At 39.8% G+C, this 10,932-nt stretch overlaps 1 protein-coding gene across 4 annotated transcripts in view; it reads right to left on the bottom strand.

Moving 5' to 3' along the window:
• Nucleotides 1–3,123: 3,123 nt before the first annotated feature.
• LOC136034811 (uncharacterized) overlaps nucleotides 3,124–10,932 on the bottom strand; it is a 116,769-nt gene continuing 108,960 nt past the window's right edge. Inside the window, exon 13 of one of the 4 annotated variants that reach the window (XM_065716237.1) lies at nucleotides 3,124–3,405. In XM_065716237.1, coding sequence (XP_065572309.1) covers nucleotides 3,323–3,405 — 83 coding nt within the window. In that variant the 3' untranslated portion in view covers nucleotides 3,124–3,322. The remainder of the gene's footprint in view (nucleotides 3,406–10,932) is intronic. The other 3 variants (XM_065716238.1, XM_065716239.1, XM_065716240.1) reach the window with 3 other exon arrangements.

Genomic DNA, 10,932 nt, shown 5'->3' with positions numbered 1-10,932 from the left:
GTCGAAACAGCAGCGATACGGTTAGGTGAAGGCATTCCCAAATCCTGAAGAGGTTTGTTTGCCATACGTACGCACAAATCTTCTGTAATAACTAAAGTGTAGTTATAAATTTCTGATATAAAATCAAAAGTCATATCTGACGTCTCTAACTGTTTTCGATGGAGTATATCTTCGGATATTTTTGACTTATATTTTCCCAAAACTCTGTAGGAGCTGATGGAGAGCAAGTTGTTAAAATGATGCCAAACAATGCACGAATTTGACTTGGAGTTGACGTTTCGCATGCGTCATTGATGCAGTTATTCCAGTGTTGGTCTATCTCCAATAAATTCAGAGCTTGGCATGCACTACGGTAAGTGTCATGTATAGAACCGTTTACAGTTCTCAAATACTCAAAGGATGTCGGACCGGGTACATTCACCAAAAGCAGGCATAGAAAGAAGCATTCATGTTGATTGGGGTGAACGGTGTAGAGTCTTCCTATCGTGGTATCTTTGAAGATGGTAGGTTGGCCGTCGACTGACTTACCCTGTTTTCGACGTTCAAATACTTTATTTTTAGTATACCACGTGTAATACGAAGGCACTTCAGTATACAGCAGTTTTTTTGCAAAAGAATCATTTTTGCAAAGCGAAAAGAAAGCGGTTAACTTTGTATCCGGTGGATTCAGGGCTCTTTGTTGCACGTTGGTTTCCGAGAAATAAACACGTTGACCATTCTGTAAATGTACCGCTAAGTGAACAACAGCTGGACTACGTTCATGTATCGGAAATGAAAGAATTCGCCAAACAGCTTCATTACTGCTTATGTGTCTTCCAGCCTGATATTGTACGATTTCGTCGATATCTTTGATTTCGGGCTGCAAGCCAAAAACTGCCATGTCACTGCCTTTGTTGACGTATTTACATATGTATTTGATAGCCTTTACGGAGTTACAGTATTCAACGTTTATGTGTGCATTAAATGTTTTTGATAATAACGGGGAATATGGAACAACCCACTGGTTATCTACTTCGATGGTGGTACCGTTACGCTTCTTTATTATTGTTGTTTTACCGCCATCTTCAGTAGATCTTCTTCTATATTGTGGGTAACCATCAGTGCCAGTAATTGTGTTGGATACTAAAAGTCGAGGATATTGCTTTGTGCACCTTCCTTTGGCCATGCATGGTGAATTTTCGTTCAGTGCACCGCAAGGTCCATGTATCATATTTTTTACAATAATATCATGTAACCCCTTATCGACATTTTCATCAGGTATTTCAGCGGAAATCACATCATCAATTTCGTTCGAAGTAATTTTTTTATGTAGCCTGATTAGTATATGTACGAGTGGCAAACCTCGTTTCTGCCATTCCACTGAGTACATCCAGCATCGCACTGACCCAAACACTTCAAGTTTTACTATGTAGTTTATCAGTGATTTCAACTTTTGCCGGAAGACACGGGCCGTAATGTCATGTCTATGAACCACCGATTGTCCTTGGAGTAAAAGCTGCTGTATCTGGTCCCAAGATTGATTACATGTAAATGTAATAAATAAATCTGGACGACCATAGAGACGAACATACGCAATAGCATCTTGAGCATATTCATGCATATGACGGGGACTGCCAGCATATGACGAAGGTAAAATTGTTAATCTTCCCACGTTTGTGGTATTACCGTCATTTACAGCTGCATCTCGCAAATGAATGTATTGTTCAGAGCGGAGCTTGGTCTGATTCAGGCGGATATATAGCAAACGTTCTGATTCAATTTTAGCATACGTATCAACGACGTATTGGTGAAACAATTGACGGCATTTTAAAATATAATTTTCTTCACCCTGCCGAATCATTAGTCTATAGGAATAATAATGCATTGCACTGCATTTCTTATTCATTTCTTTGTTAGTGGCTGGATTCATCAATTTAACATTAAAGTGATAGCCGTCGGCTCCATCCCAAAAAATGATAGGATATTGTAGGGCATCGTAGCATCGATGAGTTTCAGCAATTCTTAACAACTAAGCGTTTCGTTTATGAAGAATAATATCTCGAGGTAAAAACTGATGACCGATCATAACGATTGCCACTTCGTCGATAGTTGGAGCATTGTATCTACGCACATGTTGGCCAGGAGGCGTTTTGTCAGCGGAAATAACAATTTTATGCGTATCAGTAGGCATCAAATCGATGGCTGTTTTGAACAGACGCACTAAATTATTATTTTCGTGGAAAAGATGTTGCAATTGGGAAATGATTGTCCTTTCAACTTTGGGAGAAATTTCGCAACGTGCATTCAATTCAGAATTTCTATCACTGATAAAGTACAATTGTAAAAATTTATGATTCTTGCCTGAGAAGGGTAGAAGGGACCCTGCTCTATGATAAATTTGCCCTTTTACTTTGAAAGTAGATATAAATTGATCTGGATTTTCGATTTGGGCTCCAAACGACGTCATTTGGAAACATGAGTTATATTTTCTGATTTTTGACAAAAAATCTTTTTGACAAAAAATTTTTGACGCTTAGATTCTGACGTAGTTCCAGTAAGGAAAGTCTTCAATGGCTCTGGTGGTGCAGCCAATAGAGGAAGTTTAACTTTTCCTGAGGCGCAACACATTCCCATTGTTTCACCATTGAATTTCAAGGCCTTGCAATAGGGACAAATTTTAGACATAGTCCCGATTTGAACACATCTACTCAAGCTATAATCATCGACTGGGCTGTACCTGAATGCCAGGCGATAACTTTCAGGTTGCTCTGATTCCTCGGCACGCTTTCTTTTCTTACTTTCTCTTTTAGCAGCAAGTCTGGTTTCATGTTGCTCTGGTAGTTCCTCGGCATGCCTTCTTTTTTCACTTTCTCTTTTAGCAGCAAGTCTGGTTTCGCGTTGCTCTGGTAGTTCCTCGGCACGCTTTCTGTTCTTTCTTTCTCTATCAGTCTCAAGCCTGTTTCCTTGCTGTTCTTTTGATTCCTCGGCACGCTTTCTTTTCTTACTTTCTCTATCAGCCTCAAGCCTGTTTCCATGCTGTTCTTTTGATTCCTCGGCACGCTTTCTTTTCTTACTTTCTCTATTAGCAGCAAGTTTTTTGGCATAGACTCTTTGAGCATCTTCCTCGGCTGTTGCCATTGTATGTTCATCAGTCATTTTAAAGTTAAACATTAATAGATTTCTACGTGAACGCATGTCTTAAATATCTTTAATGATGTCACCGTCATAACAAAAATGACGACAACTAACTTCATGACGTCAGTCAACACACAAACATGACGTCACCCGACAGACAGACACATCCACAGACAACTTATTTTTATATATATAGAAGATATATTAACTAACTATAAATTTTGCAGGGCAAACGATCGTCGGAAACTTTCAGTTGAATAGGAACTTCAGTGGAACTTTTCTTTCGGGGACCTAGAAGAAACCAAAGTGAGTGACTATAAAACAACTAAATGAAAAAAAGTTAGTACAGGTTATTATGACCAAAATACAACAAGAGCATTAGCAGAAAACACATGATGATTCAGTGGAAATAACATATGTTTTGGCTTTATTTTTTGGTTTTGATTTTTTGAAAATCAGGCAGACTTTCTCAGGCTCGTTACTTTTGAAGGGTAGCATTACGTTTGAGGAATTTTAAATCTTTCAAACCAGCATAAAAAGCCGACTTTCTTTCTATGTATCAACTGTAATCAGAATTCTGTCTATGACTTTCGATTGTTATTGGGCCAATTCACTCCTTATTACATTCGTTACCACGAATTGGTTAACACTCCAAGTATTCCGTAATATTCAAAAAATGAACATTAAAACGACGCTTAAGGATGTAGCACATGTTTTCAAGAGCAAAAAATATATATCCCCTAAATCGCTTGACAGATAGCCTAAAACAAACAAGAAAAGGCAAATAAAACGTATCATAGATTGTAGCATCTCAGTTAATGGTCTCTTAGCACCCCACGACAAATTTCTCTCCTACAGTGGGAAGAACACTATGTACAGAAAAAACAGAACGCGTAAATTTCGTCCATGGTCTCCTAAATCTGCTTTAATTTTTAACGCTCTAACTATGAATCTGTGGTTACGACAGATGTTATAAAAACATCATGCATAAGTTGATTCTTATAAAGATAGAAAGACCCGACAGTTGGATAACCTCAGTTGCCATAAGGCAACCTTATAAAAGCACAGAAATTAAAACTATTTAAAACATCAATTCCATAATTTTGCAGAGCACGCAGTGGCGCAAGATGAATAGTGAAAGTACAGACCATTTGCAACACCAATAAGAAAGGTAGTAGTGGACTAAAGGGGTATATAATAGCCTTAAAACACGCTTCAGTATTCTTGAGGACCAGTATTTTTGTCCATTTTGGAAACAAATACACTTAATATGTTAAGAGAAATGTAAAACTTTAAAGTTTTTGCCCTTAAAAAACATAGAAAAGTTTGACAACATCAAAAGATAGTAAGCTTTCTTTTCTTTTTCACCTTTTGTGGTTCGAGATCACTTAGTGAAGATTGAAAATTGGTTTCAAGGTATTTCTACTATAAGGAATACAATTATGTATAACATTAAACACAATTTACAAATTGGCTACTTTACAAGAACTTGTTTCACATTGCAAGCCCGTGGTGGATGATGGCGTCCGAGATTTGGATACACACAAAGAGCTTCTGTCCGCAGTCGTTGCTTAAATGACTGATAACCATTATTGTTCTCATTACCTTTAACATTCCCTTAAAATCTCTGCTGGTTCCTGGTCTGAGATGAGGGTAGATTTTTAGGCTTTCTCTTACCACCGGCTTGTTTAATCCATGGCAATAATGGGAAGCAGCAATTCAAAAAATCTTTGATATGATCTCATCATGTTGTCATAGGATTTATTCGAAGATCCGAGAGGATTGGAATTTGATTACAATTAATATAGGTCACAATTTCCGGCCTTATCTCGAACGGTAACATTGCTGCTACGGACAGATCACCCCATATCCAAATTACATGGAACGTAGATCATGAATTATATGGAAGGTAGATAATTCCTGACAGAAGACACGTGGGATTTAGGCGTCAAAACCATTTAGTATTCAAATTCTACATCTGTAAAATGCGGTAACCACCGTGACGTCAAACATGCCAAGGTTGGTCTTTACAGTAATTTGATGTTTACTCCTCAGACGGAGGAAAGGAGCCCACGCTGGTATTTATAGTTTTAGGTGGTCAGCAAGCAGTAGAAGGTTAGAGAAGACAATCCAACGTAATCGATCATACTGAATACGAAAACTAGTTTTACATAATCAACAAGTGGGTGCAATATCTCCATTTGTGAAGCCGACTGCTGACGCCGACCTTCCTGAAGCCTACTGTTGACTCTAGGTGGGAGCATAGGGCTATCTAGGCCTGGAGATTTCCAAGGTGGTGGTGAAGCACCAGGCAATGAGGCTCAACCCTCCGTCCCTAGGCAGTACAGGAAATCCGTTAGCGCACCTCAAAGCGGCGAAGGGGTGTAAACATCTCTGAGCTTCACACCGAGCCAGGTATTGGCCAACACGCTTCGAGTGACCGCAAGACTGGGGACCCTGTGGTGTATTTTATCCCCAACAAACGCCCAGTTATAATGACGATGAATGCGATAAAGAATAAAAGTTTGGCTATATCATCCTCGGTTTTAAGCGGTGCGACGAGATTTGCGCCCTCAACGAGAAATGGGCTAGCTACCATTCTATCAAGAAGACAAGGGCTAAACATCGGCTGCTGGAACTTATGCTCGACCAAGTGCTCACTGACACAAGCTTTTGTAGCTGGAGAAATTCACCTTTATAACCTGATATTTTGTGATATATAACTGATATATAACTCAGGACCATTAGATGGATCCGGTCAAGAGGGAGTAGAGGTATCCTGTTGTCCACCAAAGAGGTCACTGGGCTCCTTGAGCATGAGCCCGAAAGAATCATAAGGCAAGACTTCAAGGTCGCACGAACAATCTAACTGTCCTTAGCGCGTATGCTCCAATAAGAGATGCCACTGAACAGCAAAAAGACCATTTTCACAGTGCTCTCCAGACAGTCATTTATAAGATCCCTCGGAAAAATATCTTCCTAATTGGAGGTGACTTCAATGCTAGGATCGGCAGAAATCTGAATAACTCGGAACAGACGACCGGCAATCACGGCCTTGTTTAAGCACCTGGCTTAAGCACAAGCCGTGTCATACTTATACATAGGAATCTCACGATCGAAGAGCAACGGCACAAATATATTATCTGCTCATATCCCGACGATGGAAGAAGGCCATGGTGCTGGACTCGAGAGTGCAGAGGGGCACTGACAAAGGGTCAAAAACTGGATCTGACCCCTTCTTGTTGAAAACAAGGTTAAGGTGCAGACTCTGCACAAGAACGGCTACTATTCCGATCCAGAAAATAGACGTATCAAAGCTGGAAGTAGATGAGTACCGAGGAGCATCTATCCTTCAACTCTCGAACCGCTTCGCTGTCCTTCAAGATGACCCGAGAAGTCAACCCCGACTGGTCAGTGCCTCAACTGCCCCAAAACAAAGATTCAGATGAAATGAAACAAATTTAAAGAACACATCAATGAGGCTACCACAAGCATACTTGGATTTGTCAAGCGAAACCCAAAAAATGGATCTCAGAAAAAAACACACTCAAACTCTGCCAGAAAGAAAAAGGTGACCAACAAGAAGTCCCTCTCATACGAAGTGATGCAACAAGAACGTCACGAATCGGCAAGAGCTGACAAAAAACCTACTGGTTTAATATTGCCAGCTATACGGAGAGAGCCACATCACGGAAAGATACATGAAAACTGTAATCAGATACTTGGAGAAGGTACAGGGATGACGAAGCAAACTGCCATCCCTTCACTTAAGGCGAAAAATGGGAAAATACTCACAAGCAGTGAGGAACGCATCGAATGATGGCGAGTACATTTCCAAGAGCTACTGAGACTAGGAGGTACTAATAATCAGAATCCACATAAAAAGCCCAGGAACAGATGGGATTTCTGCCGAGCTTGTGAAAGCTCTCCCCGAGCCAGCGGTGGATGAGCTCCTTGTTTGATCACCGAAGTGGAAGACCTCGATAATCGTCCCCATCTTCAGAAAAGTAGACCGTATAGATTGTAAAAATTACCAAGCGATATCCCTTAGCCCTATTGCCGCCTAGCTGTTCGTGAAACTAATTTTAAAGACATTTAGAGACGCCAGGAACGTTCGAACGCGACCTAACCAAGCAGGATTCAGACCGGGCATAGGCTGCTGTGACCAGATCTTTAGACCGAGACCGATCCTTGAGAACCGGTTTTAACACCAGCAGGATACATTCCAAATTCTTATAAACTTCATCACAGTCTTTGATTCGGTACACCAATATGGGGAGCAATGAGAGATGATGGTGTACCTGAGAAAATTATTGGTCTGCTCAGGGCATAGTATGTTGGAACAAAGGCTCGAGTTAGCGTAGATGGCGAGCTTCCAGATCTGGTCCTGGTCAACGAGGGTGTATGTCAAGGCTGTATCCGCTCACCAACTTTGTTCAACTTCGTCATCGATTGGATTTTTCAAGGTCCTGGACAAGTACAAAAATGTTGCTGTAAGCCCGTCCTTCTCCATCACGGATCTTGAATATTTTGACGATGTGGACATGCTTACTGAATCTGTTGCAGAAGCCCAGGCTACGATCAATGGCTTGGGAGACAAGGCACTCTCGACCGGCCTTCAAATAAGTGTACCGAAAACAAAAACCATGCAAACGGCTGGGATGTATAAAACCCCCACGACCCTAAACGGTAGTCAGATTGAAGACGTTCAGTCTCAAGCATCTTGGCTCAACGGTAAACCCTACTGGCAAATCTCCCGAAGTGATCCGGAGCCCCATATCGTCAGCCTGGAATGTCTTCCTTCAACTACGGAAGGTTCTCTGGAAGTAGAGTGAATTTCCCACACGGACGAATCTCCGAGTTTTTGAAGCTAGGATTCTCTATGGCCTCCTCTTCGGATGGGAAACCTGGTAACTGAAAGTAGCCAAATCGTTGATCTTGAATACATTCAATCACAAATGCCTGCGCTCTATCCTACGCATCCGCATCTCAGATAGAGTCTCGAACGATGAAATCAGGAGAAGATGTTGGGATCGTCCCCTTATCTCCGATATTGTCAAGCAGAGGAGACTGAGATGGTTTGGCCAAAAAATCTCAGGCTAGAACGTACCACAATTATTAGTTCAACTTCCCAAGAAAACGGTCTAAACAGACAAAAATTCCCTTATCAATAAGAAGCTTTAAACTGCTACAAAAATGCTCATAATGTTCAAACCACAGAACATTGAATAAAACCCATTATTCTTCTTTAAAAATCGTTTTTATCTTTTGCTGTTCGGCTATAGTTCTTGAAAATCGACGAGAAAGATAATATAATTTGCAGCATTTTGGGATTAATATTGATCCACGTTGAACATTCGCCTGCATAAGTCGCATTATTGATAATATATTCTGTAGGAAAATAATATTTCTACAAAATGAGCGATCTACAAAAATTTTAACCCTTTTTGTTTTTGAACTATTAGCAAGAAAGCGGAGAAACCCAATTTTTAGCTCAGATAAGCAATGTCTGAAGTAAAAACTGGTTATATTATCCCCGTGGTTGGGAATATTTGACATGCTCAGAAACTTAAAACTTCTGGAAGTTGTACAAAAAAAAAAACAACAACTTACTTTGTCCTAGTTTTACATAGCGAAAGATGTAGTAACTAGGCTGGTCACTTACAGGAGTAGGCAAAATGCTTCCTTCTTTAGTTGCCTGCAGTCACTATAAATATGGGATTTGCATGATTAACTACCTGACAGAAATGCAGAATTTAGTACCATGGGTATATTAGGAATTCTGCAATGGACTGTTCAATGTGAAGAGGTGAAATACCTCAAAGTGGGTTAGATACCTCTCACCACGAAGGTCACCCTTCCTTCATCATGCGGCAGCACAAAACTGTTGACAAAGTGAAGTGTGTCCTGGAACACAGGTTCAATCCTATTCTATGGAGTGACGACAAATGGAGTGTTTCATACTCTTGAGACAGTCGCTAGTCAGAACGATAAAAGTCTTCTCGATGAGTAAGATATTAGAAATAGAGCCCTTGAACGCTAATTAGATGGAGATAACTCTGCTTTTGGCAAAGTGAAGGTTGTGAATAATGAGAAAGTGAAAGAGAAAAAGATAACTTGGACTGTTAGGGCTGTAAATAGGCTCACCAATATTGAATTTTAAACTGTTAAAAGGGTATTGGTGAAAGTTGACACATATCTTCACCATGTAAAGAATTTTCTTTCTCATGAGCTTATCCCATATGCACCTTCTATATTTGAAAGAACAGCCACTACTGTGAAGATTGTAGTTTGTTCAGGAGGCAAGTCAGCTTTTCAGGGGTATTTGAAAACAAAAAGTAGTTTGAATGAGTAACCCGTTAACTCCAGGATTAGCAGTGAGTCGACTCACTCAAAGGTGGCAGACGTAATGCCGTACCTCAAAAGCCACATGCCAACTGAATCAGAAACCATTTAAAGCTACGGAAAACAAACGTTTTCTACTATAGTGTCTTTTAACAGTGACTTTAAAGAACTCCATATCCTTGCAGATATATGTGATGGCTAATTTGGATATGGTAACAAATAACGTAATATAATCTGCTTGAAGGACTGTTGTTGTTGCAACGAGCAACACTTAAAGCTAGATGATTACTACTCGATACTATCAAATTCCAAGGCAATATGCAAAACCGATTGAACTTTAATTTGACAAAGTCGAAAACTTAGTCCATGTGCTTAAAGCAGTTTTAACTCTGTTCAGATCAGAAAGCATTCAAGACTGGGTGGAAATAGTAATGCTCAACAGAAGTGGAAGTATTGATACGGACTTTGAATAGCGTTTGGGTTGTTCCCATGAAGAAAAAGATACTAGAGTTGTGTTGTATACGTTCGACTGTTTGAAGAAGGGCATTGATTTTACATATGTCGATGTGAATGACACAGATCTTGTTGCCCTTTTGCTGTATCATTGCAAGTTATTCGTCGAATACCCCTCAAATTGTCAAAAGCGGAAAGTTTTTGTCCAATTGGGTAATTTTCAGTGCCTATACATCAACTTTGCAAGAATTTACCAAACGATCTAGTTTTTTTCCATCTGCCTTCTTCAGACAATTTTGGGCTGTGATGGAATTATGTTCTCTAATGGAAAAAGAATGTTGACCAAGGCTGTTAAGAAATGAGCACTCCCGGAACAGATTACATTGCTTGTGAAAAATATAGAGAGATCCAAGCTTGATTCCTCTATGCAAGAGAACTTTATTTTTATTTGCAAGAAAGTCATTGTCACCACATACGGTAAACATCCACACCTTTTTACCTATCTTGATAATTTGCGAGCATATTCATACCCTATAAAGCGGAAGATCAAATATTTGCCACCATCTGACTGCCTTTGAGCGCCATGCTCATGCTCAGCGAAGTATACCTTCGATTTGCATTGTTGCTGTGAAGAAGAAAGGTTTGAATACTTCTTTGATGCTCTATAATTAATTTTTCTAGTTTTCTAGTTTTTAAGTTTCTTCTATCTATAATTTATACTATCATGAAAAAATCTGATATTCTGACCTAGGATCTTTTAAAGTTTATTTGTTAATAAGGAAATCACACAAAATAGCTACCAATTGTTATTAGAAGAACATTCCAACATTTTGTTTATATAGTAATTTCACTTAACCTCAAGTTCAGCTATGTAAATATTTCATATGCGGGAAAGAGTCTAAGCCAGGGGCGGATCTGGGGCAAAATCAAGGAGGGGGGGAGGACCAATGTGACAAGGGTGGCAATGAGTAAAATCTTTGGGGGGGAATGTGACAAAGGTGACAATAATTGACCAAATTG

The sequence above is a fragment of the Artemia franciscana genome, chromosome 13, assembly GCF_032884065.1.
Source record: "Artemia franciscana chromosome 13, ASM3288406v1, whole genome shotgun sequence".
NCBI classification, from domain to species: domain Eukaryota; kingdom Metazoa; phylum Arthropoda; class Branchiopoda; order Anostraca; family Artemiidae; genus Artemia; species Artemia franciscana.
Note: the sequence above shows the minus strand (reverse complement) of the source record. Positions and strands in the feature narration are given on the sequence as shown.